This window comes from Colletotrichum orchidophilum (assembly GCF_001831195.1).
Source record: "Colletotrichum orchidophilum strain IMI 309357 chromosome Unknown Scaffold_145.1, whole genome shotgun sequence".
NCBI lineage: Eukaryota > Fungi > Ascomycota > Sordariomycetes > Glomerellales > Glomerellaceae > Colletotrichum > Colletotrichum orchidophilum.
The window spans coordinates 1-24,776 of record NW_019173101.1 but is presented as its reverse complement, the minus strand read 5'-3'; the positions used below and the strand labels follow the sequence as shown (position 1 = coordinate 24,776).

The following is a 24,776-nucleotide window of genomic DNA, read 5'->3' as shown; positions in this document are numbered from 1 at the left end:
ACGGTGGCCAAGAGGCACAGTATGTACTCTTCTTCCTGCTTCCTCTTAGCCGATCCACCAGGAATCCCCCACAATGACTCGTTGTTTCCCATTGGTAACGCGAACTGCGCGCCTGTGGATGGGACGAGAGGAGCTCTCGATAACACTGGTCCATTAAGACCGCCGGGAGATATTGGAGAGAGGACCAAAAAGTAAGCCATGAACTCTAGTAACTCAAACTCTCCCCCAATGACTGGGTCAAGAAAGAAGGCGAAAACGCTGTCAATCTCCTCATCCGCATCCTTCATCCGAAAACCAAAGAGATAAGAGCCAATATAGACAAATGACCGAGAAACCAGGCAAAAACCTTCGTCCCGGCTCAGCCATGAAGAAAAGGGCGAAGGAATGAGAGAGACAGCAGGAGAAGACATGTTTCGCGGTCTCGGGGCCAAGTCCGTCTTCCCTGCTCCCGACCCCTAATGTCTGCCTGCCTACTCAACCTCTTACCTCTTCAGCGCACAGCAGCAGCAGACGCAAACGCAGCAGGCCTGTAGGTACATTGTTCGGACACCGAAGAGGGAGACGGGGAACAGGAGAGGGGAAGAGGTACAGCCAGGGCTTACAGAGGACCTTCGCCGAAAGAGACCTTGACGCTCACCTGTCTGTCTGCAAAGCCATTACTAGCGAAGGCCTTCGCTTCAGGGGACAAGGGGCTTGCGAGGAAAGGGAGGGGGAGGGGGGGGGGGCACGGGGGAGGGCGCTGCAGGGGAGGTAGGGGAGGCGGCGGGGGAGGGGAGGGGGGGGGGGGGGAAGGGAGGGGGGGGGGGGGGGGGGGGGGGGGGGGGGGGGGGGGGGGGGGGGGGGGGGGGGGGGGGGGGGGGGGGGTCTCGCCCGAGAAAGTCTTTGCCAAGAACAACCCCCCGGCAGGGGTGGGAGAGCATCCGCACCCGAAGGCAAAAAAAGGGATGCGGGCCTACTGCAGGCCCATGGTCGCCGGGGTCCCCCCCTAGGCTCCGAGGTGGCCGCTTCTGGGGCACACACCTCTTTTCTCTGTGTCTTTTTCTCTCTCTCTCTCTCTCTCTCTCTCTCTCTCTCTCGCGCTCTGCCACCCCTGCTCGAGGTACGTGACTTATCTCCCTGCTCGCTCTCTGTCTCCCCCACCGCAGATTGAGCAAAAAAACACCATTTTCTGCCCCCCCTGACCACCGTCGTGATGGTTGTCTCCTTAGTGCTGCCGACCCATCCCAGGCCCAGGTTAAGGTATTGCGTAGGGTGTCGAAGAGAACGGGGATGGCGTGAGAAGCCGCAGTGACAGGTAGCGAAGGTGGTGGGGTGCACAGCGAGGATGGTGTGTCATGTTGCATGTGTCGACGCGATACTCTCTTTTCGGTGCTGGTGTTGTCGATATATGTATCCGTAGTAGAGCACAGCTCACGAGGGACTTTGGCGTTCTGAACGATGGTGGGTGGATGCCAAGTTGTAAGCTTTGGGACTGACGTAGCGCGCCTCAGTCATGACCGTGAGGTTAGTGAGCAAGTCGCCTCTGGAGGACTCGAGGAGGCTGTCATACTGAAGAGTCTTTCTACGATATCTTGCGCTGTCCGTATGGTCGCACAAACTCTGGTGGCTAGCGGACGAGTTGTGTCGCAGCCGCGGAGGAGAGATTCGGACCCGGCTAGTCAAATAGATTCAAGCCAGGTATCGAGTGAACGATCCTTCGCTGACTGACCATCCGTCGCCGGCCACCGCCTTACTCGATTCTGTAGTGCGTATCGACCTTCTCCTCTCAAACATGTGCCCTGTTTCTGTTACCGCCACAGCCCGATTGCCTGCCTCAACTGTGTGGCTCATCTTCTCCCCACTTCCTTACGCTGTACCGCAACTTTTAGAGTTTGACCAGGAATCTGCAGATGTGTGGCATCTTCATGTCATCTCAGCGCTGCCAAATGGCAGCCGCCTACTGCGAAGTGTACTGCTTCTTCCTTGCGTCGCATCCTCGTCGTTCAGCCCGTCTATCGATGCAAGCTTGTCGCAGCTGCACTAGACTGCATACTGCGTGCCGGATGACAGACAAGAAAGCTTCTTGTCCTTGTTTGATCGTGATCCGCCTTTTCCGTGGAGTACCGTGGCTTCGTCACCGTTCCAGTTGTCTAAGTTGATGTGCTAGGGCAATCTCTTGCGTCTTTCAAGTTTCCGGGCCTCCCTGGAGTCCTTGAGGTCGTCACGGCATAACTATCGAACCAGTCTTGGTCGCCGCAAAGCCTCAAGGCCGCGTCAGTAATCCATTGGAAAGCGACTCTTGTTGACGAAGCGTATTTCGATCAGCCCGCGACGAAGGAAATTCTATTGTGACGGGTCTCATACCCAGCAAACAAGCATCTGGGTTATTCACGCCCGCCAGCGGCACGCCAATGTTCCAAGGTCTTACGACGAAGGCGTGTCCCAGAGCTTGAACTTGAGAAAGAATGAATCCAAGAAAGAAAAAACCGAGAAAAAAAACCAAAAATAAAAGTGCTCACAAGCTTGCGAATGGCCCCCTCCGGATGCCCCTCCTCATCTCCATCCGTAGTTGTCAACATGTCAGTGCCGTCCGTACCGCTTCAATGAATGCAATGCCGTCGTCAACTTCGCGGTGGAGGCTTCGCCCCTCATATGAGCATGGCCCCTCCATGTTCGGTTACATTCAAACACATCAATCACCGGGTGTCAGCATACTCCGCCAAACGCATGGTCTCGACAAGAGCCGTCGACGACAGCTGCATGCCGGAGTTACATCTGCCAGACTATGGCAGGGCGAATGGATTGGCCACAGTCCGGGCTTGGTCCGGGCTAGGCCAGCCGGGCTCGTAGCCGGTACGGGTTTTGCCCACTCCAGTCCTGTGGCGCTGACCGCCCTGGCATCTCGTCCCTACTCCCTGGCTCTCTTATCACTGGGCTCGTCTCGTTGCAGGCCCCTGTTCTGTTGGAGACTTACCGACAATGTCCGCCCCCAATAAACAAATTCGATTGATATTCCTTGACGTATCATAGTGCACTTCGTCATAGTCTTTTGCGGTGACTACTCATGCACCGCCGGGCACCGAAAAGCGCTGCGAAGGGCCCCCGTTGTTTCAAGACTGCATCTCCGAATGGGCCTGTTTTGTTAGCCATCCTTGGATTTAGCCATCCTTGGATTTAGCCCTCCTCATACAGACACACTGCCTCAACGCTGCCCAGGGGGCAAGATTTGCTGGTCCTCTTCTCCATGCAGTAGAGGAGCACGGGTGAAGGAGTGGTGTCTTTGTGGGATTTGCCTCTCCTGTACCCCTGTCAAACCAAAACTGACTTCCCCTCTCTCGCTCAAGATGTCCGTAAACCCGCTGTCACGAATCGGAACGAATTGCTCCCGTCTCCCCTGGACAAGCCATCGCTGTCTGCTCGCAGAACCGTCATCGGTCATGCGTAGGGTCCAGCCTTGGGTTGTCCGCTGCCATTAACTTGAATATTCAACAAACATATGATGTTCATCATGGGCATTGACCGGCGAAGATGGCCCGGTCTCATAAAAGATCAATTCTGGGCTACTGGAATTTAGTTGTATTGATGTAGCCTTACGAGCAGTCGTTGTCGATTAATACTTGTTGACAAAAAACGCATCGCATGTTAGCCTCGCGAAGCCGATAGCCGGCATATGCCTTATTGAAAAGCTGTCGGAGGACGAGGTGAGGGGTGGGTAGTGATCTCCAATCGATTCGCGGGCATTGCTCTATGCCAGATTCATCTTCGTGTCACAATCATCACAGCCTTCTATTCCCCATTCGTTCGAAAGGAATATCTAGCAATTCCTCGGCCACTGGCACTATTTCTCGTCACGCCTTTGAGAGCGCGGTATTAGAGAGCAGCTGGCAATTTGTCGAAGGTGGAATAAACAACTTGGAGCGGTTGCAACCGTCCCGCACAGCGCGAAATTCTTTACCAAGATGAGGCAGGGGAATCCATGCTATTTGTCAATCATCCTCAATGCTCAGGCGAGGCCCCACGGCAGGTCTGTCTTCACCTGGGCCAGCGGCGCAGCGCGGCCATCAACCCCCCCTCGAGGACGTGCAAGGGGCATTAGCATGACATTTTTCAACCGTCTCTCAGACCGGCTCGCATCCGAAGTGGTGTTCCGAACAGGGGCCTGCTTCGTGGAGGGTCTGATAATGGAGATGCCGTGATTTCGTCAAGCACGTTGCAAATGTGCTGTATTTAGAGCTTGACTCGATTTGTGCAGATATTCCCTGTAGACGTAGCGAACCTGGGAAAAGAAAAAAAAAAGGGGTCCTAGCAGGCCGACGGCGGCATGTATCTGTAATCTGCAAAGACTGACTTGAACCGCGGCGGATACGTCTTGGATGTCGGGCTGATTGTTTGCGCTTGTCATGTTCAAGCTGACCACCTTGAGCAGGTTGCAAGTCCTTGGGTGTTTAACTCAAATGCCAATTTCTCAGGGGTGAGCTTGAAGCTAGGCGGGTAGCCCTACTAACGCCATTCATTGCCCGTCACAATTCCCCTGTATAGCATTTGGAAGCATTGGGCTAATATCTACGTACTTTGTACGGATATGGCCTCATTTAATCGCTGTCGCTAGTGTGAAGCCGTCTGAATCTGCGAATCATCAAGTCTCTCGGTCCGGCTTGGTTCAAGCTTTGATGCCCTAGAGTTACCCCGGACTCCAGGTCTCTGTATTGGGAAAAGGGTGTAGTATCCTGGCCGGCCACCAATGATAAGTCACATTTGGTGCTCGTTTGGGAACTCTTCGCTCATAGCTTGGGTCTTGGTTTGTCGACGAGGTACGGAGTGAGTAAGACACTGAGAGGTGTCAGGGCGGCTGCTGACTGATATTGCAGAACTCAGTCGCAGACGGGTATGTGGCCGTGATGGCACAACACGTTGTTTAACTTGCGTCGCTTGGGGGATTGATTCGTGCGGTTATCGTAACGCTGTAAGCCTCCCATTGCTTTTCTCGTCTACTGTCGAATGCCCCCCCATTGTGGACTACCTGTCACCGCGGCCACATCCCTTCCCGCCGCTGGGCAGACGTTAAGGTGACATGGGCCACCACGGGGCTGGCAATGGCCTGTCCCCGCGCATCTTGCAGCCACGGTTAGTCTGTCTAGGTGTCTTGTATCCCCCCTCCTCTGGTAGTACCGTGTCGTGTCGAAGATGGGTTATAATAGAATAAGCGCAGGATTCGTTATGCGCAATGGAAGACAACGAACGCCTCGGCGGCTTGATGACTCTTCCCGGTGGGTTTGATAAGCATATTCTTCCACGTCAATCAGGAGAGAAGAAGCGGCTTGTCAAGTCGCAGCTAGTCTTCAGACTTGAAGCCCCAGATACGCATTATCAACCCAAAGTCACTTCATCCAGCAGCCACGAACGCATCCAATGCGCAGCCAAATAAATTGGCGCGAATAGCGGCTTGAACTTGTCGTCTCCCCTGTTCGTCTTACCATCGTACGTTGGATCTGCATCTGAAAAGTCGCAAGCGACAGTCACTTGTCGGAGACTAATCGAGGGTTGTCCTATAGTAGATTTCCGACAGTAGATGCCCGTGCGCGAGAGGCGGGTGGTGTGAGGCTGCGGGCATTGATAGGTTACAGAGGAGCGGCTCACCAATGGCGGTCCCTCTTTGCTCGGTGGTGGCCTACCTTATCAACCCTAGCTACACATCGCGGCCTTGCCCTCCTGACAGGAGTCGGTGGCATGCAAAGGCCCCGTTCCGATGGAGCCTATTGGCAGTTCCTTGCCGGCTAGGCCCTCTAGGAAGTTGTGAGGTCGGGGCTTAGAGAAGCAGGCCGATCCTAGCGGACAGGGATGATAGCGCAATGCGGGATTCGACGAAGAGGTGCCGGGGAACCACACTTCGGAGCCGGAGCTGTCGCTGGTGGAGAGCTGAGAGAGCCTTGGCCAAAACTGGACCATTGGAGATTGCCATGCACGTCAGTCGTAACCGAGCCAGCAGGGCAAAGAGTGCGAAGGCAGGATATCGTCGCCGAGGCACCCTGTTGGAGACGATCCAGCACCGTTTACATGCATCCCATCATACCATGTTGTCTAGCGCTGATGATGTACAATCTCTCGTGTATGAGGCCCTTGAGTCTTGCTGGTATCGGTAAGGCAGTTCGAACATGGGATGGTGGTGCGGCAGACATAGCGGCCAAAGAAGGGCTGCTCTTGAGTACACCGTGCTCCCAGACCGGGCGTAACGGCAACAACGGCCCCGGCCGGCCGGATCCGCCACGCAAAAAGGCTTGAGTAGCGCGAGGAGGAGGTACAAAGTCTAGATGTCTCGATGAGAGCTAGCATTCAACTGCCCACAGCCTGATACCCTACGAGACGAAAGCGGCCAATATCGAAGAGGGTGTCCTGGGCGACGAAGTGGAGTGCAGGTGGTGAAGTGTAATATGCACTGCTTAGCAGCCTGGTAGTGACAGTGCAAGATGCCCTCACTTGTCGACGACGCACGACGCCGAGGTGGGGGTAGGGTGGTATGGCTGTCCATTGGATGGTACTGTTATGCGCAATGAAAAAGGTTAACGATCGGTTGAGTTGGAGACCTAAAGAGCGGTGGGCACAAGATGGTGCACGGGCGGAGGGGCTGAAGGTGATGTTGAACGTCTTGGGTGGTGTACTGTGTATGCGAAGGTCGCGATATGCGCATGTCAGGCCAGAGTCCAGGCACAAGAAAGAAGCGAGGGGTTTTGCGGCTGGCATTGTTTTGGGACCTGAGAAAACGTGGCAATGGAGGGGGGGGACAAACATCATCGTCGTCACTTGTACTTCCTTTGGCGTATGTCCATCCTTCCCCCTCCTTTGGCAGGGCAGGCTGATACCTCACCTCAATGCTGTAGAGGGAAGGCACGGCTTGTTGTTTCTAATTACTTGCACCTACAAGAGCATCGCGCTTGGGGGCAGTGGTGCACCTCCCTGTTCCCATTTTTGCATGCTTTCCTGCCGTACTACTCTTACTTTGAAGAGACGTCTTTCGGGAAACAACTGCGTCAACCGAAATACCGGCGTCATCTCAGTCTGCCGCGACTTCTTCCAATGCCGAGCTCTGACTTACATGCCTTCCCTCAAGCCCTCTTGCCTTTAGGTTCTTCGTTGTTGCCTCCTTGTGCCGCTTCGCTTCCCCGCAATGACCCGTACCTGAGCCGTGCCCACCCATACCTTCACGGTTCATCTCTGCCCCACTTTGGGCCGAAAAGGATGGAGCAGTGTCCTTCCTTCCCTCGTTCCTTGCAGCAACTTCACATTCGGTTTACACCTCGCTGCCTCACCGCCCTCGAGCTACCCCAACCCTCCTCCGCAGCTCCTTGCCTCCCACCGGCCCCCAAATCTGCCTGAACAAATCATCGTCTTCCAAATCGACCCCACATGAATTGAACGCTGCACCACCCACCTCACCTCCACGCATCTAATAAGCCCTCAGAGTGTGAGTGAGCCAGACGTGGTCAAATTCTGGCTCGAAACAAATGCAGGTGGGCTAGCTTGTGTTACTTTCTGCTGCAAACGACTTGACCGTCTTTGTGATAATCTGTCAACGCCACTTGTGGCTTTCCCCATGTGGCTTTGTGCAGCAGCATGGCCTCCACGTTAAGGCACCTACCTACCTGCCTTCTGCCCCTTGCCCCTCTCAGATCAGACTAGAAATTCCCGAATGCTACCAAGAGCCCCCTCTCGAATGACTACCTGCATCATGTATTGTCAGGTAGTAGAGTCTATTAGAGTCTCTCAACCTCATTGCGTCTCCGTCTGCCTCAATTCCTCTACCACGCGATGATTAACCATTATCCTGTCTACCCACCCGTTCTCGTTCCGCTTCCATGGCTTGCGGACTGCGACCATTGTCCAAAACGACGTCCCCTTCTCCATTTTGCTTATGACATTGGTTGCGCACAGACCTACGACGCTTCGTCTCGGTTCAGGCACGAAGAGAGGGAAAAAAGGGGGGGAAGGGACGAGTGGTCGCTCCAATTGAAAGTGAATGTCCTGCGACCAAGATGCTGACGAAGCGAGGCTGATATGCCTGGCCTGCCTCTGCTTGTTTCCCGGCCCTGTCCTGTTTGTGTCTGGCTTCCTGCCCGTGCCACCGGCCGACTGTGGGGGTTGCATTTTACATGGACTCTGCCACCATTCGCGTCCAATATTGAGTCCCGGATTTCGTATACGTGCCTTATACGTACGTTGCCAGTCTCTCGTCCAAACTGGTAAAGAATCCGTAGAGGAAGTGGCTAGACTTAGTCGTTGCTGAACATAGTAGTCTCGTACCACTTTTCGACGCAATTCGACGACTGGACCGGGGAGGTGTGCCTCGGTCACGTCCATGTCATCCTTATGGGGTAACAAATCCATGAGGGGGACTACTGCAGGTGCTAAGGAAGTCCCACTGGTCCAGTTCCTTGATTTTGCGTCGCATGGCAATTGCTCCCGCTACCACATCAAACGCCTAAACACAGATTTCACCGTAAGTCTCAACGGCTCTCTTCGGACTTTGGTGCCTGAGAATCTAAGTTCTGGTGATAAACACTATACAGTGGACGGTCCGCGACGGGAAATGCCGTCTGGTCGCTGGAGTTGATAGCAGTCGTCACACCACAAGAGGCAGGCCCCTTCGACTTCCCTCGTAATGAGGGGGAGAGTGTGCGCAGTTGCCACACTAAAGTACAACACAAACTCAGACTACTAGATACGCGGGCTCATGGTCGCTCGGATCAGGCGATAGGTGCGGAAGGCAAGAAAACATGACGAAACGGGCATACACGCCATTACCAGTATGTGTGCACGATGCTACCTGTGTCGATTAGTGGCCCGCTCTGCCCTGAGCATCCTGGATCCAGGCTGGCTGACACCATCAAAGCCTGCTGAATTTGCCACTTCTTGCGGATCGGGGGTGAACCTTTGCGAAATGCCAATTACTATTGCCTCTTGTTTCCATTTGCTTGGCAATTATTTGGTTCGAGACTCGAGGGGTGTCATCGTAGGCCCTGGGATCAGTACCTACCGAGCGACGAAGATGGACAAGCAGAAGAAGGACCGGAGAAGGCTTTAGCCCACTGGTCCTCACGTGGGAGTGGTGATCGCCCGGGATAAAACGTGGGAACTATTATAGGCCTCGCCTTTGAAGGCCCCATGTGGCGACTACTAGTGCAAAACAGCGGTTCAGCTTGGGAGAGGCTGGGAGTTGGCGGTCTGGCTACGCCCGAGTTGGTTTGGCCAACACTTTGCGAAATAACCTGTATTGATGGATTGGTGCTCATTCTGTACCATGAAGGCCAGTGCCCGGGGGCCTTGTCATGGATGACCCTCTCCGTGGGGCATGGCGACAAGACCGAGGTTAGTGTTTGTACTCTGTACAGATACCGACGTCTCTATCATGATGATGTATGAGTTCCCACTCCAGGACCCTCCTTGTCTTCCCAACCACCGCTGAGCTGCTTGGGAGCTTGAAGATAGGTGGCTTGTCAGCGTAAGAGAAGCTGCACTCGAGAGGATCTGGGGCGGAGGACCGGTGAGCTCTCACTTGTTCCAGACTCCGGCAGGCCAATGAACAGACCCCGTAAAATCACTTGATCTGAAACGGGCTCGAAACAGGACGTGTCTTTTTTTTTTAATGGATATCTTCACTTTGGTCACTCACAGAGCAGGTGACATCAAGTGGCAGATACTTCTCCTTCCACATCATTCAGGACAAGCCTGATTACCTCAGCAACGGGGATGGTGCCTGCCTGCTTAAGCTTCCATTTTCTATACTGGTAAATTGGGAAAGTGAAGTGAGGCGTCGCGATTAAGCAGTTGTAACCCGTCCACTGACAATGCAAGAGGAAGGAAATATCCTTACTTCGTGTAGGCTCGAGTAGGCCTAAGGTATGCCGGAAAAAAATGTTAAACGCAGTTTCTGAAAATGCCTTCTACGGAACCCTCCTCATTCTCTACCTGATTTGGGCAGGCAACCAGCGACTTCTTTCCCGAGGCCGCCAACGTGATGAGAACGACCGGATCCCCCAAGGACGGGCATCACTCGACGACCTCACACACCACCACCACCACCACCACCACCACCACCACCACCGCAACCGCAACCGCAACGAATGCGGCCACCAGCGCACATCTGCTTTGGGCAGAACACGTCTCTCCGACTATGACATTTGGCTGTTCACCGCAGTGGCGAGGCCCATCACTGTGCCGTGCCGTGTCCTGAAAATGACCAGACCCTCCAGTGACAGACAATGATCCATCATCCGAGATGCCCAAGATTCTGCATGGCGAACATCACCAAGAACAAGTCAACCAATGTGTACTTGATTTCAGCGCTGGCCGTAAAGGCGAATGCACTCCGTGCGTCATCTCGGCTGCAGCGCCCCTTCATGGTTAGCTCTCTCGCCATCATCGTCGGAGACAAGGAACGTGGCGAGCAGAAAATTGACCCCCCGGAACTTGACGCCACACGCACCAGATCAGTCTTTGAGAATAAGAACCGCGAACAGACCTCCCGAAGTACTCGCGGCGGCCAAGAATCTTGCCTCTCGACCGGGATCTATATCCGTCCTCATTCGACTCCACGACCGTGTCTCCCAATCGACTTGTGAACGTACGGCGCATGGTTGTTTTTCAGAGTACGGGGTTGCCATACCTGGCACCTGTCCATCTGTTCACATTCGACAAGAACAGATCCCGACCGGACCACTTACTACGCCTCCCGGCTCTATAGGCACGACGCCAAGTTCAAATGTAAACCCTCCTCGCTGCCAGCCATGGTTCGTTCATATTCCCACCGTCAGAGAAGTCTCGAGAACATGTGCCATCACACACATGACACGGCGATTTTTAATCACCTCTCAAACATCACGTTAGTCACACGCGTAGAGTGCCGACTGTGGCCTTGCACCGCTAGCGAAACACTCTCCCGATATGCGACGGCCACTATCCGTACCACAGACCATATGTTCGCCTCTACTGCGTGAAAGGGCGTGCATTAGCTTGAGGTGGACGCAACTCCGGCACCCGGTCTCACTGTAAACTTTACGCCGTTCATGTCGACCCGAACCATACCAAGGAGTCGCTGGGACGATCTGGAACCAATGGCCGAGGACACTGCCGTATATTGGAACCATCAGCACAACGCCGGCCCTGGTCTCAATATAGAGAGTCAAAGTGAATCGTTGAACCTCGCCTGCGTTTACATGAGGAGCAGAGAGGGAAGCCCGAGCAGAGAGGGAAGCCCGTTCAAGAAAGGGACTTGTCTCCACAACTCGCACAACGCCGCCTGGTAACCCTTCCCATACCGCCTTCTGGTGTTTTCCCTGGCCATTTTTGCGGATCATGTCAATGGTGTTCCCTTGACTTGTCTCCGCCCACCGACTTGTAAGATATCGCACTCCCGGCTGGATTCAGGATCAATGGATCATGCAATCATTGCAGAGTAGACATGTGACACTGATTGCACTGCATTGATGGGACGAAGAATCTTCAACGTGTAATCACGGCTGCGCCGAGCTGGAGTTCATCTTCCACGAACTCCAGAGGCCCGCCATTGTCCAGGGGAGAAGAACCTTAGTACTCACCAAATATAGGGGTATCCGTACGGATACATTCATGCAGGTTCCGCCCCTATGCAGGAACGACTGGCTCGGCCAATGGCTTTCACACACAGCTACGCCGGTGCCCCAGCCAGCATCGGCATCAGCCACACGCTTTCGACTGGCCGTTTCACTGTCTCTTTCATTTCAGAACGGACTACCGTTGTCGCAAACTGCAAGCTTCTTTTTAGTCTCGGATTTACTAGAGGCTCTATATTCGGGCGCAACATGCTGCCAACTCGGGACGCCATGGATGTCCTTCAATACCAGAAAATGTCCTCGAGTATGGCGCGCGACACCAGCATCAGTTCGGACCAGATCCGCCCGTTGCGTTGCCCAGCATATTGACGTCGATGGCTCTGCTGCCCGTCATCTTTGTCCCTCCCGTCTGGAAGGGAACAACCCTTCTGTACCGTGGATCTCCCTTGCTGAAGCGGTTAAGGAACCCCCAGGCCTGCCAGTGGATGTATCCACATCTCATCCAGGCCTCCGCGAGCTCAGGCTCTGGAATTCTACTTTCGCAGAGATCGTCTTCCGCCATCCCAAGTCTGTCATCCAGGGGGCCTGGACTGCTCCTGCGGCGCACGTCCTCTGCTATGCGACCCTGCCAACAACTAGCTCGTCACCGCCCTGAACCCCCCAAACTATCACGCCATTTTTTGTCTCCCGCGATGCTCTGGGATGACCTCTACGGCAGCATGTCCGCTCTACCCTCGCACGAATCTGGACGACCCGCCTGGGAGATCTTTTCAACACCATACAGAGAGAGCACCCATGGCCATCACAACGGACGTGCGGCCCCGACCATCTTATTGAGGGTATCCGTACCGAGGGGCCGATATGAAGAAGAATAACCAAGCGGCGAGTGGGAACTGCGGGGGCAAAACTTGCAGCTACGCTCAGTCGCACAATTGACACGTCTATTCGTACCTGCCTCCATCTTTCTGCGTCTCGTTCATCACCATCTGCATGGGTGCGGAACCCAATCAATTACTGGTTGGATAAGGAGGTGATTCCGTACCATCGTCTTGCAGGTCGTTCTTGAGATATACATGCTATCCTTGGGACGCCCCAGATTTTGCCAAACCGAGATTCTCTGCGTCAGCGACCCTGCAAGACCGAGGTGATGATTCGAAAGGAGGCGCCGGATGGAGGCAATGCACAAGAAATTTACGAGCGCCAAAGAGACATAAATATTTGGACGCAGGGCATGTGGCTCGCAATGCCAGTTTGCATCCAAGGCAGAGCATAGCTCGACGAGGGGCTTTCGCAATGGGCTGAGTTCGCAGGAAAGATACCTCGAAATCACCCATGTGCTATCTGTATTGCTTAGCGCATGTGGGGGCAGTTCGAGAGAACTATAGTATCAGACGAAAGCATCATGTGTCTCTCATCGAGTGAAGCAGACTCAGAACGTTGCTTTCTCGGTATCTGCGGAAATCTCCGTGTCAGACATGTCGACTGAAAAAACTATTGTGGAATTTTCCACGATTCGCCAAGACTAATTTGTTCCTTCGCCGCGATTTCCAGAGGCTGTGGCCGAATAACCGGTGATATATCGAACCGTTGTTTTCAGAGCGAGCCACCTAGCACCAGAAACACCCTTGTCTGGAATGGGGAGATTGGACACGGACACATCCGACTTGCTCCAATTTTCGCCGCCATGGTCCAGAGACGAGGCACTGAAGAAGACTGAGAAAGAAGAATACACCGGGGTCTAACAAGATGCCAATCTTCTCGAAGCCATGTCTGGCCAACCTTGATCCAGACGACTGGAAATTGTCCAAAAAAATTACTGGAAGAGGCTCGTCATAGTGCATATCAAGAACGACCCAAGAGGACCAGGAGGATACTTTCTCCCATGATAGACCGGCACCGTGTCTCCGCCGCAGTCGGAGCCTTTGTGGGTTTGTGTGGGCAGAAGAATGGAAAATCCCCTGCTGAAACCTGGATTGCCAGCCAGCTCAGGCATGTCTGGAGCGTTCTTTGCCCCCCCCCCTTCTTGTGTGGTCCGTGGCTGTACCCCTCAGACAAACAGTCTGAGGACTCAGTTCGCCTGGATTGGCCTACCTGCCCGAAAGCTCCATATCGACCTCGCCGCCGTGGGCAGTCAGAGAATAACCTCAAGCCAGGTGTCGAGTGCGAACCTGTGTCCTAGTCACCGGGTGATTGAATATTGGTTAAATCGTTCGTTGCCGGCACGTTATCAAGGGCGGAAAAAAAAAAGGTTCCAATGTTTCGGGTTTACCATTTGGACAGCCGCTAAAGCACATGGACGGCCGCACAACCAAGGTATCAAGGATCAAGCCCGCAGTCTGGTTAAGCGGACTCTGGACGAGGCCGTCACCAAAGCACGCCAGTCCAGCATGGCGTCCAAACTGGCTTCAAAGTTCAAAGACATGTTCATACAGAGGAAGGCGTTATCCTAAAAGCAAGTCGGTCGGCTAATACACCAGTTGACGTCGACTGGAATCGAACGCGACTTGACCTATTAAGCGCACTTCCGCTTCCACAACCCTAGGAGACCCCTCAGCAATTGATGAGTGCTAAGGCTGGTGGGCCTGGCTCGACAGACAGGTTCGACAAATGGTCCAGGCTTCTTTCATCCGTGAGCGCACATCAAACGTTGACAGCAAAACCCTAGGCCTGCTCATGCTCTCCGCTGTGGCATATCCTCTTTTTCGATGCAACCCGGCCCTGGGCAGATTCAGTAATCCCAGACAGCCAGAGCAACGTTGGACTGCATGTGGGGGTTTCGACTTTCGATGCCCACTTCCCTCCCTCTTGTGTGTTGAACATTGGAGACGGGGATGGACCGAAGGGAGTCAGGGACTGCTGAAGATAGGTACCTTTTTTTTGCCAGACGGGACCTCGTCTGTGGATTAACCATGAACCTAGTCTCGCCAGGATGAGCACTCGTGTCTCCAGCGCTATAACAGCGAACATGCAGGGGATTTTTCATGGTTCAAGGGTCACGAACAACTAAGAAGAAGTGTCGCGACAAGCATTTTTGGCTTCAACGCACAACGTGTATTCGCGGCGGGTTATGAGCGTGGCCGGCAGGCAGTGGAAGAGGACGGTGCCTTTTTCTACACTCGCCGGGTCGTGGAGCCGGGGCCCTCCCTGGTAGATTCCGGGCACGGCGACATTGATCTATACAAAGCCGCAGTATACCGAGACTTGCGGTGGACCGGGCAGCCGGAAAAAAGAGCAGCTTGAAATTGGCAACCAAAACAGACAACCGGTCTGTGGACTCACGGCAGTTGTCAATTGGGTATTGCCCAAGTCACGTGTGAGCGTTGTTGGTCAGATGCGAGGTATGATGAGCAATCAGAGGGTCCCGAGCTAGGAGGGGCATTAGCCCGCTGAGACCAAGTTATCGGCAAGTACAACAACGAAGCATAGTAGCAGACTAGCTGTATAACAACCAGAGCCGCCGGCTCATGGGCCAAGTAATGGTTGGTTGTTGGCTTGGTAAGAAGACCTTGAGTCCAGTTGAGCCGTTGTGCTTGGGCTGGAGTAGTGGTGACGTCGACGACACCGTTGCAAAACCACAGATAGGGATAATAATACCGTGTAGATGATAGGGGAGCTCTCGTGGCCAGCACACACCCTGACAAGGCATGTCCAAATGGAGCGACATGAGGGTATTCTATTGGTCAGTCCGTCGTTTGCTTGCTGCTTGGAGCTGGGAACCTGACGTGCGGCGTACCTGGGCGGGCAGAGAGAGTGAGGGAAATTTCCGATGCCGGCTGTAGCCACGGTCTTGTCCAATGGCAAGGGACATTGGCTGCCAACCGGGCAACACCAAACCCAAGCCAATGGAAACCGCTGCATGATCCCACGCCTCGGCCACCAAGCTGCCCTTGTGCGGCGCGCCAGCCCCAGCTCTGAGCCATGCCGGCGGGCAGCAGACAGTGTGAGCAATGGCCCCCAGGGGACACACCAAGCCCGACTTGGCTTTCTCTGCTCACCTGTGCCGCAGTCCCATACCATTCCTTCGGGTCTCTGGACGGAGGGGAGGGGGGGGGCTGGCTGACAGCCAGACGCAGACGGAATACCTTATCTTAGCTTGCTCAAGGTCTACGGAGTACGGAGTACGGATACAGCGGACGGATACCTAGTTGCCTCCTTCGTCAGCCGCGACCCAGTTCTTTGCCTCCATTTCGAACCTCGAATCCGATTCTGTCGTTGGGCCTGTTCGTCTAGAGCCGCTGGCCGTCAGACACCACTCCGCTTGCACCATCGACAAGCCTTGCCAAACCCTGCCCCGTCCATCTCGGCCAAGGGCCATCTGGCTTGCTTCAGGCCGTCACCTGAAGAATCGTCTTCTCATCCCGGCGAGGCAGGCAATGCCTGTCATGATCCGCCCTCATTTGCAGCCGGATCCATTGCCCGCCGCCCTCGCCTGATCTGACAGCGGGCTTTGCCGTCATTGCAGCAAACAGCGCAACATGCCCTGCTCGGTCTGTTTCTTCTTGTTGGAGGATTGTGGCCTGAGCACACCGGTCGAATGTCACGTAAGGTCTGCCACCAGACCACTAAATTCCAGCTTCACCGTATCACCTTGGATGGGTACGGAGTATCAAGTTGGATAATACAGTGGTGATCACTGTATTCGGTAACGGTTCGCAAGTCCCTCGCAAGTCCGCCAAACCACACCTCCTCAGTCGCCGACTTTCATACGCCGGGTGCCTGGACTCGCACCAGCCCGGAGATGTTGGTGGTTCTCCTCCGGCCAGAGTTCGTCCAAATCTACGGATACCGTAGTACGCAACTGACTCGTCGTTTACGCGACCCTCTGCTAGCGGTGTCGCAGTGCATTCAACGAGAGTGCGAGATGGTTTCCACAATATCACTGCTAGTGCTAGGGAACAGAGCTGCAGACCGAGATGCACTAGTGGAAGCCCAAACACGTCTCTGCCTGGGAAGCAGGAATCCACCCCAAAGTCTCCGCCTCTGCGACACTACCGTAGTATGCAGGTTGATGATCTCCTTGAGAAACAGCCTCAGGGCCGCCATCTTGTGCCAAAAACGAGGCGGTTCAGCGGCACAATTACGCTCTTCTGTCTCAGACGCCCTGCCCAACCCAAGGGCGGCTACTTTCACTACACCACGCGCGCCACAGGCCGGTGAGCCTCGTCTAACGCGGCCGACGTATCATTGATGGAACCCGAAAGTTACGAAGACCCCTCACTCCCACGCCAATCCGGGTCCCTACTACCTACACTAGTACGTACAGAGCACCTAACCTGCGCTGTCAATGGCAACTCTCGCAAGCATCGGCGGCTCGGCAAGTGTGCAAATCATGAGTGCCAAGAAACGCCTGGCACAGAGTCCCGACTCGGCAGGCAGCGCATTCTGTGGATTTCTTGCGCTACCTCACTCGAGTGGGCTACTAATATAACGTAGCTTCGCTGCCGCAGCGTGGCTTGAACGGAGCTCCGGTGGCTAGCCGTTCATGTGTACAAGACGAGTGTTCTATTCCCCGTCGAGGCCGACGCCCTTCACAAAATAATTGTCTCGATGACAGAGGCACAGGGATGGGATGCTGTTCGGGCCTTGGAGGAGGCTGGAGGAGGACGATCCCTAACCCAGGGGCGTCCGCACTGCTTCTCTCACTGGCCAGTGCTCTGAAAGGGTCCTCCATCCCCCGCACACTAGCTCCTAGTCAGGAACGAGCGTTCTAGCCCGGGTCCGAACCAGCGAGGCGCGCAAGCTGGGGGGGGAGCGCGCCGAGGGGCAGCCAGCTTTGGGTGGCTTTGAGCCTGGAGAGACTCGGTTGCCCTTACAGTCTACTGCGACACTGTTATCAATGGAATATACATCACAACCGCCTCACGGCTACAATACCACGCTGCGCCGAGCTAGATCACGGGCGGATCGATGGGGGTCACAACTCAATGTTCATGACATCGTTCGGCAGCTGACCGATCATGGTCCTCAACGCCGCGCGCTTGAGCCAAATTTTGCCGTTGCATTGGGCTATCGATTGCTTGGCAAGTCGATCAGGCACATGCCTGCCCGGACAAATTCGCGTCAATTCTCGAGGATAAAGTCGAGACTAAGGTTCGGGACCGCACGACCAGACTGGACAGCCATTGCAAGGCCCACTATAAACACGTATGGCGTCAACCACGTCTGAGATGAGTGCGCTGGGAGAGGGAGGGGGGGATGAAGGGAGGAGCCACGAAGAGAGCCAGCCTCTGGCGCATTGGTCAAGTTGGGAGGATCCGGGACCAGTCTTGCCGGACGGCAGGGAGATCGTCTTGAGCCTCAACTTGGTTTCGACGATGAAGCCCCCAAGGCTACTGTCGATGCTGGGGCCAGTCCACGACGCGGTCAACCAGAACGGATGTACGGATAGATGTCGACGGTTTCAGCTCCTAGAACATGAGTCGCACCCGAGGCTGCCGAAAATCGGAGACGACTGACGGCGCCGAGATGGAGGAATTGTCCGGGAGACACACAAACACCGTACACGGAGGCTCTACGCCTGGTGCAGAGAGCGCAAGCTTCACGGGTGCAGGCCCGACAACAGTGGGCTCCAGCTGTCAAGGGGAAATCAAACGCGGATCGCCCCGCGGCCAGGAGTTGACGGGTGTGTGTATCTTTGTACAGATTGAAACATCTTCAACGGCGGGTGAGCACCCATTCAGGCCGGGTGTGTTACGCGGGGACGTTTTCCCTTTGTACAGATACCGACATGGGTCACACTTGTTGCGCCAGTCATCTCACATTTTCCGTCACATGAACATGGGCTGTAAGTGGGATAAATCCTACCCAACCAACGGCTGCCAGAGGGCTGTCAATACAATGTCAAGCCAGTCTCTTAATAATAATTTTTTTACTTTGTACGAGGCACACTAGCGGAGGTCCCAATTCAAATAAGAAGGCGCTTGTATTGACATGATCAACGTCAACGTTGCCTTGCAGAGGCGGGGCCCAGGTTATATGAAGGACAATAAGAGAGCGTGCCGTGGAATCCGGCTATATCGCGCTGCCATTATGAATTCACGTCTGATTGCTACTACCTATGTATCCGTTTCCTACGGATACAGCTTGTGTCTTTCCAGTGCAGGGAAGGGGATGGGGGGAAGAGAGAGGGGGTTAGGATATATCGGATGCCGAGTAATCGTGGGACACTATTGAACCCCCCCCACTCTGCGTTTACGCTACCCGCAGAAGAATTACTTACAAGTTGGAAGTCCATGTCGACGCTGAACAGGAAAGTGCGGATACACTGTCAAGCCTAACCCTATCGGAGAAAAAACACGACGGCAAAAGTGACTAATCACTGGCTTTCCTTACCAGGAAGAAACCTCGTGGGCCATCCCGTGCTCTCTTGCGGGCAAGTACAACGGTTCCCAGTCGTGTCCTGCTGCAGGCGTTCGCATCAGGGCAAAGCGAGGCGGGGCAGGAGTGAATACGGGCAGAGCGAGAGAGAGTCATGATGATGGCTCTGTCCCATGTCATTGTGGATGGCCCAGATACCGACCTGTCGACAATGCTGCGAATTCTGCGAAACTGTTGAAACTTTGGGGCGGCGCATCCCCTTGGAGGATGGATGCAGTTGTGCGAGACTGACCACTGCCACCATAACACACAAAGGGGGCTTTTCTCTCCTCTCCTCTCCTCTCCTCTCCTCTCCCCATTCCCCTTCCCCTTCCCTTGCCCTTCCCCTTCCCCTTCCCCTTTGGCCAAAATGAGCGAACTCCGGCTCTCGTTGGAACCAGCATCAGGTACGCACGCACGCACGCACACCACCCCGGCCGGGGCCTTGGATATCATCAACACGTCGGAATAGGTATGTCTGGTACCGGTATGCCAGGGTCCGCAGGAACTCTCTGCCTTCAATGTGAAAGCAGCAGCAGCAGCTTGCAGACGAGACTGACCGAACCAAAGAAGTCTCATCCCGCGCCCGAAATAACGAGTCAAAGCGCTCGGTCGACTGCGGGCGGGGTCGGTCAAGAGAGAGTCCATCTCCTCCTCCTCCTCCTCCTCCCCCTTTGACTCACTACTCCGCAAGGCGTTGCTACCGCAAAAGGGGTAAAGGAAGTTCGCCTTCGCCGAGTCCTCTCAATCTCGCATGAGTTTACAACGGATGATGATTCTGCAAGTCGAATCGCAAGGGGAAATCTGACAAACTTTTGTGGTGCGATGGGGGGGGGGGGGCCCGGGCGGCAGGGGAAGGGCGGGGCGCCGGCGCGGCGACCTGCCACCCGCGGAGGGGTTAACACCGGAGCAGATCTTTCAACTGCGAGTGCAAAGGGGAAACGGAAAAACGTTTGGGGGGGCGGGGGGGGGGGGGGGTCCCGGCAGCATGGGCATGGTAGCCGGAGTGGTGGTCTTACCAACCGTGCAACAGCCGTTGCTTGATCGGAATGCACGTCGAACAATCTGGCAGGAAAGGTGCATCGGTCGGTCAAGGAGACCATCTGGGGGGGGGGCTCAACTGGGCCATTATTATCTGTATGCCTGCGAACCGCAACCACACACTCCCCCATGCTGCTGCATGCCTTTGCGGTGCCCCGGCATGGCGATTTCTGGCGCAGCAGCACCGGAGATCCTTCCAAACACTTGAACTCACGACTTATCGCAATGGTGTCTATCAGTCAGCGTAATGAAAGGTGTTTGCTGCGTGTGTCCTCGCTTGAGCCCCCCAGCAGCCGTCGTCCGATGTGTCAGTTGAGCCGACATGAGATTCACAGGCAGGGTGCCATGACGAATTGACGTTTGGTTCCTGCGGACGCCTGCACTGACTGTGACTGCCGTGGTGGTGTTTGCTTTGCAGGCAACTTGACTGACAAGTCAGTCTCCCGAGTCCCCGGACGCACATGCCGTGGGAGGATGGTGCATTCTCTTTGGGCCGGTTATAGACCAGTCACTTGCTCAATGTGCGTGATGTCATGTCATGTCAAGGCTAGGCGCAACGATGCCTGTTGCGTTGCGCTGTGTCCTCCTCCTGCTCCTCCTCCTCCTCCTCCTCCTTGCCTCTGTGGAAGAGAGGAACCAAAAAAAAGGCCTTTGATACAGATGAACACTGGGTCCGGATGCCGTACGCTGGTGGCCGCGGAAGGCTGGGCTCAAGAGAGTTAGTTTGCGCGTGCATCCCTCCTGGAACAGCAGCGAATGAGAGGCAACATTCAAAACGTTTTGAATGTCGAAGCAGGGTCGTTGTTGAGCAGCAGGAAAATGGGCTGCGGTTGGGTCTCTTTGACTACTGCAGCTTCCTCCGCATTCCGCTAGCCAACTTGCGAGGGTTTTTTTTTTTTTTTTCGAGGACTTTTCCCGGTAGATGGCGTTTTGTGGTCGGCCGCTCCAGTCCCCCTCCCCCCCCCCGCCCCCCCCCCCCACCCCCCCGCCACCCCCCCCCCCTGCCCGTGGTTTTTTTTTTTTTTTTTTCTTTTTTCCCCTGTCTCTCTCCCCCCACCGTGTCCGCCGGCCGGCGGGGGCGTGCCGGTTGCCGCGGCCGCCGCGGCCGCCGGCCCCCCCTTCACCCCCGCCTCTTTTCCCTTTTTTTTTTTTTTTTTTTTCTTGGTTGCCCACATGCTGTAACCCAAAAACGGATGCGATAACGGATTTGCTGCGGCGCGGGATAGGCAAAACTCTCTCCGCGAGCCGCGAAAGCGACGTCGTTCATCTTTCCACAACCTTGCAATAACAAAGATGTGACGGCGCCGCGATTGACCAGAGACACCTTCAAGGAAAGTGTCAACTGCCGCTCAAGTCACAATCAGCCCTGGGTAGGTAGTCTCTCCCCCCTCCCCCCCCTCATCCATCGTAATTCTATCTCATATCTCTTGGTTAGTTTCATGCAGGTTGTGCCGCCGCGAGAGGCGTAGGATGAGAAGTCTGTCTGTCACTTTGCAGATCGAAGCACACCCGCACGGTATCGCGTCCGGTTGGACCTTTTGGACCACCCCCATCCTCCCCTCACGTCTCCTCCAGATACTTGCTTCTCTTTGACCGGCAGATGAGCGTTGCAATACGTGGAGCAGCGCCAAAAAAACCCTGAAACAGAAAGATGACAGATTCAAGCAGCTATCGCCTCTCACACACACCCCCTCCCCTCGCGGATTCAAGATTTTCTGCACAAGCCGATGGTTGCATAGTCCGTCAGTCTTAGTCTCGTTCATCATCGGCGATGCCATCGGATCCCCCTCTCCTTCATTAGTCTCTACGGTACGGATACTTTATGCCATCAAACGGAACTATCGACATTCACCGAGCCGGACGTCGCACGAATCTATTCTTCATGCTCGCAGTCATCCTGGCATCAAACGAATCCAACTCACCAGACGAAGTGTGTCTGTGGGAGAGAGCGGCGCTGTAGAGAGAGAGAGAGAAAAGGTCTCTTTCCATGTACCCGAGAGCGACGGGAAGCAACGTGGCCGGGCGGCCGGCCGGGTGGACAAACGTCGGGACAATGAGTCAAAGGGAAAACCGTTCGTCACAGTCTTGTTTATGCCCTTCTTGTCCAGATGGAAACAAAACAAACAAACAAACGAACAGAGCAAGATTAACACGGAATAGGCGTGGTTCACGAGACGTCCAGGCCCAAAGATCAGGGCACGTTCCTAGGAAACTCTCGGGTCTTACTTTGGTCTGAACCTCTCCTTCTTTTTTCTCTCTCTCTTTACCTCCATGGTGGTGTTGGCGATGCCGTGCCCTAGGTCCCGGGACTGCTCGCTTGGGGGGCAAGACCGTTGGCTGCGGACGAACGCTGTCTGTTCGCGCCACGCTAGATGGTGGTGTTCACCGTGGTGCCGGTGTTGAACCGTACACCCTTTGAGTGTGTGTCAGTGTTGCCTGACGGCGATGACAAAAGATGGAAAAGGCTGTCGACAATGATGACGACGACGAAGGACGATAAATGGCCGCGGTCCGGCGGCCGTGGGTTCGCTTGATGGCGTGGCGTCACGGACATCATTCACATACAGTTTTTTTTTTTTTTCCAACGCACAGAACAGAAACCTCCCGGGGAGGGGGCAACGTAAGGCAAACGAACATGGCTTTGCCGTCTTTTCCCGCCTTGGGTCTGGGGAAGTCCATGTGGGCAGTGTCTGTTCCGTCAAATCCAGTTTTTGTTCACGCGCGAAGGAAGAAGAAGAAACGAACGAAGGAACGAGCCGCATGACTTTAGGCAGGCTCTCGGACGCACAAACCAGGAACGACAAGAGATGGATCTCGTCAAGATCTGGCTGCCGCTACCTGGCAGCCTACTGCACGTACTACTTTGTACGTGCGGCGCGATGCTCCGACTCTGACCGAGTGTTTAAAAAAAAAAAGCCGATCTCACACACATTTTGTGTGTGAAGCTGATCACACATCCGGATGTGTGAAGAGGACTGAGCGAGACTACGCCCCAACGTGAAGCACGGATTACGTCGGCTTCCATCACCTTCCTGCTCGACCGCAAGGAAGACACCAAGACAACATCATCGTCCGTCTTAATTCTTCAAACCGTTCTTGACAGCATCAAAGCATTGACCTTGCGTTCATCGTCGTGTTCACACCCGCGCCCGGGGCCCTTTTTCTCGAACTCGGTCCTCGGTCGTCCCATCAACGGGCATTCGACTTGGGAACTATATCGGTCTTGGATCTCATTGTCTCTCGTAAACACCTTCGTTCCTCGGTCTCTGGGCTGATTGCTCCCTCCGTCCCTCCTCCTCCCCGCGCCGTTTCTCCTCCGTGCCTTTCCCCCTACCGGACTCCGTGCCACTGTTTCCCTCCGTGCTCTCCTTTCCGACTGCCTCTCTCTGTGTGTTTCTCCCTCATTTGCCTTCTCAGCAATGTCTGTTCTTCGTGAGCCCTCCATGTTGCATTTCTCCGTGCTCCATTGTGCCTTGTTTCCATGGAATTTCGATGGACATTCCTCTGTCCCCCCCAACTCTCTCTTTCTCTCTCCTATTCCCTCCGTGCTCCGTGAAGTCCGTCCGTACTGTCTAGGCACGCCCCCCATTCACCTTCACCTTTACCTTTTTGATATTCTCCCCGTAAAGTCAGTCTACAGAGGGGTATATGCTCGGCCCTTCTGAACCAGGAACCAGGAACCGGGGCTTTTCAAAACGAAACGGCGAACCATTGAACCAATAAGCTCAAAACCACCTTCCGAAATAGGTTCGGTCCAAAGATAGATCTAACTCTTTTCTTTGCTTTCTACCTCTCTCCCTCTCTCCTTTCTCTCTCTCTTTTCCCCCATTGGGCTAGGTCAGCAAGTCCAAAAGCTTAGCAACGAGGAAATTCAATCTTTTCACCCCGGATCCCTCCTTACATGTCCGTTCCCGTCCTTGACTTTCCAAGAATACGAGTCGCGAAGTCGCGAGGCGGTCATTAACTATTACCTAAACCCCACGCCCGACCGAACTTCAAGCCTTGCCAAGCCCGAAGCCGCTGTACTTATGTTACCATATATAATCCCCCACGCGGGTCTACGGGGAACGAGCGCCGAAGGGGGACCCCAACGGAGTGGGTTCCCGCCGGATGGCTCTAGGTCATGATGGAGAACATGCGTAAGTACGTAGAAAAGTGAGATAGAGAATGAACTCATGAATCGAGATCAGAGGGGCTTTCTACGCTAGGAATATGGCGAAATACTCCGAATAATTCATCCACAATGAATGCCGTAATTTTGACCCACGCCCATCACGAGAAGAAAGTATATTCGTACCTTCAACCCAGGCGGTCTCTGCTCCGGGCTGGCAGGGTCTTGCCGGCGGCAGAAGGTCGTGAGACGGACCAAGTGGTTCCTCTAGGCTCCCCCTTTCCCCTATTTCGCTCTGTGCGTGTGCGACGCGCAAACGACGACGACTAACACGACGCCCCCGATCTATTTTGTATTTCGCGCCTGTTCCTATCGGAAAGCCACAATGGCGAAGAGGCTACACAAGACGGCGTGACCAAAAAAACGCTCAGACGGTGGAGATTGTAGGAATGCTCCGTACGGAGTCGGGCGAGACTGGGATGGGAAAGGAGGACAACGTGGGAAAACGTGGGTGCATATCGGCCGACCGAACGTCTAACTCGACGGAGATGGGGGCGGCGGCCCATTGAGATGGAGAATAATCGACGACTAGCCGGGGGGGAAAGGCAACCCAAAAAAAAGGGGGGGCTGAAAGCTATAGCTAACGGCGATGTTGCCATCATCGGCAAAGCCTAGATGGACAAGATTCTCAAGCCGGGGACCAAAAA

General features: G+C 54.8%; 3 protein-coding genes across 3 annotated transcripts; 2 read left to right on the top strand and 1 right to left on the bottom strand.

The window, feature by feature from the left end:
* Positions 1-482: 482 nt before the first annotated feature.
* Positions 483-1,343, bottom strand: CORC01_12162 (uncharacterized protein; the record flags this gene model as incomplete). The annotated part of the gene is made up of 2 exons (XM_022623783.1): positions 483-645; positions 1,069-1,343. The coding sequence occupies 2 exons, from the start codon at positions 1,341-1,343 to the stop codon at positions 483-485; spliced, it is 438 nt and encodes a 145-aa protein (XP_022469682.1).
* Positions 1,344-10,265: 8,922 nt separating this feature from the next.
* Positions 10,266-16,718, top strand: CORC01_12161 (uncharacterized protein; the record flags this gene model as incomplete). The annotated part of the gene is made up of 3 exons (XM_022623782.1): positions 10,266-10,500; positions 16,253-16,325; positions 16,391-16,718. The coding sequence occupies 3 exons, from the start codon at positions 10,266-10,268 to the stop codon at positions 16,716-16,718; spliced, it is 636 nt and encodes a 211-aa protein (XP_022469681.1).
* Positions 16,719-18,491: 1,773 nt separating this feature from the next.
* CORC01_12160 (uncharacterized protein) lies at positions 18,492-18,734 on the top strand (the record flags this gene model as incomplete). Its single annotated transcript, XM_022623781.1, has 2 exons — positions 18,492-18,618; positions 18,664-18,734. 2 exons carry the CDS (start codon positions 18,492-18,494, stop codon positions 18,732-18,734), a joined length of 198 nt encoding a protein of 65 aa, XP_022469680.1.
* Positions 18,735-24,776: the final 6,042 nt, after the last annotated feature.